This window comes from Cenococcum geophilum (genome assembly GCF_001692895.1).
Source record: "Cenococcum geophilum 1.58 unplaced genomic scaffold K441scaffold_18, whole genome shotgun sequence".
NCBI lineage: Eukaryota > Fungi > Ascomycota > Dothideomycetes > Gloniales > Gloniaceae > Cenococcum > Cenococcum geophilum.
This window is the reverse complement of record NW_027137576.1, coordinates 1,861,665-1,863,395: the sequence shown is the minus strand read 5'-3', so window position 1 is coordinate 1,863,395 and position 1,731 is coordinate 1,861,665. Positions and strand designations below refer to the sequence as shown.

At 35.7% G+C, this 1,731-nt stretch overlaps 1 protein-coding gene across 1 annotated transcript; it reads left to right on the top strand.

Annotated features, from left to right (window-relative positions):
- Nucleotides 1-1,179: 1,179 nt before the first annotated feature.
- On the top strand, nucleotides 1,180-1,521 carry K441DRAFT_659137 (uncharacterized protein; the record flags this gene model as incomplete). The annotated part of the gene is given in 3 exon segments (XM_067648470.1): nucleotides 1,180-1,277; nucleotides 1,280-1,353; nucleotides 1,422-1,521. 2 exon segments carry the CDS (start codon nucleotides 1,280-1,282, stop codon nucleotides 1,516-1,518), a joined length of 171 nt encoding a protein of 56 aa, XP_067504615.1. The 5' UTR covers nucleotides 1,180-1,277.
- Between the last annotated feature and the right edge of the window lie 210 nt (nucleotides 1,522-1,731).

Sequence of the window (1,731 nt, the reverse complement as noted above, 5' to 3'; positions counted from 1 at the left end):
TAGGCCTTTTACTAGGCCAAAGATATACTAGAAACGCCCACTATAGCTTTATCTCTACCTTTATATAACTTAGCCTCTACGCTATTATATTTTTCTAAAGATCCCCTAAATAATAGACTAAATAGAGATAAAGCTGGAATAGACAATACTAGGGAGGATTTACAGGAGGATTTGTTGCTAAATAAAGGCTAATACAAGTATTAAAAAGGAAGGTTAAAGAAGTAAATGGCGCTTAAATATTTGCATAAACTCTCTCTAAGTATAGTAATACACTTTAGAATCTAAATATTGTGTTCTTTTATATACTATCTAACCTATAGCCTAGCACGTAGATGCGTTATCCCTTACAACTATAAAATATATCCTATAATTATTAAACCAATTAGATTAAGTCAAAATATTTTAATTATTATTTTATTAGTGCATAATCACTTAGTAGTAGAACGCTACCGTTATAAGGGATAGTGTACCCCTTCCAAAGGCAATAAGAAAATTAATGGATTTTCTTTATACTGCTTGCTTACCTAGGACTATTTATACTAATATAGTATTAATTACTCTATTTAAAACTAAATAATATACTAGCCAGTTAAATAGGAATTTTAGATACTTATAGGGTTTAATTTTGTTCTTTATTCGCTTATTTATTTATAGATTACACCTAACGGAATTATAAATTAATTAGAACAGCTCTAAACTTATTTAGCAATGCCCTAAAATTCTCCCTACCTATATAAAATTCAATTTCCTGCACCTTATACCAATACGCCTGCCTATTACCTTTAAAGGTTACTAGAACATAGCGAATTAAAAATATTAGCCAAAATATAAGGCCGATTATTATTATTCTACCAGTCTATGCTTTAAGGTGTTTCTATAACTAGCAAAGGATAACGTTTTTTAAAGGTATATAGACGGGATACTTATTCTCATCGTTATTAGGTCTGTACTGCTTATAAAAGGAATAAATATAATAGTCTGCAGATTATATAGACTCCCTTATACTATAAACATCTTTATACTAAGCGCATATTTTAGATAACAAACCGGTTGTAATTAATGGTAAAGGAGCTAGCTACTTCCCTCCTCTTTTATTACAGACAGTTATAATTAAAATTGCTCTTTCTAACTCTGCCTGTGTCACAGTACGTGCCGACTATTAAGGTACGAGGTACGAGGTGACTGTATATCATTGACAAACGATGTCGTGTGAAGATCTATGTAGGAGGTGAGGCGATATATATACACGTCGCTTAGGGGTTAGGTCTGTGCTCGTGTTATGACAACACTAAGTCATAACAACGTGTCAGGTCAGTGCCGTAACAGTATATCCCCCTTCCAAGGCGAGCTCCTGTGAGCTAAGTAACGGCAGTAGAAACACAGTGGTAAAAAAAAATAGACACATATCCTTATCCTTCCAGTCCTCAAAGGTTCTCGTCCTTCCAGTCCTTAGAGGTCCTCGTCCTTACAGTCCTCAGACCCTCCTACCTATATCCCTACTACATCGCTCTCTACTAGTGCTCGCCTCAAGCACTAAATAAAGCTGAAGGCAAAGGGGTAAAACGAAGGAGATGAGAAAAAATTTATCCACGGGGTGTATGGCGGATATTGACACTCGAAAGGCTCGAAGTTGCGGAGATCGAGGTTAAGGCGTAGACTCGAAAGGCTCGGGGGTCACGGAGATTGAGGTTATTGCGTAGACTTGAAAGGCTCGGGGGTTACGGAGATCGA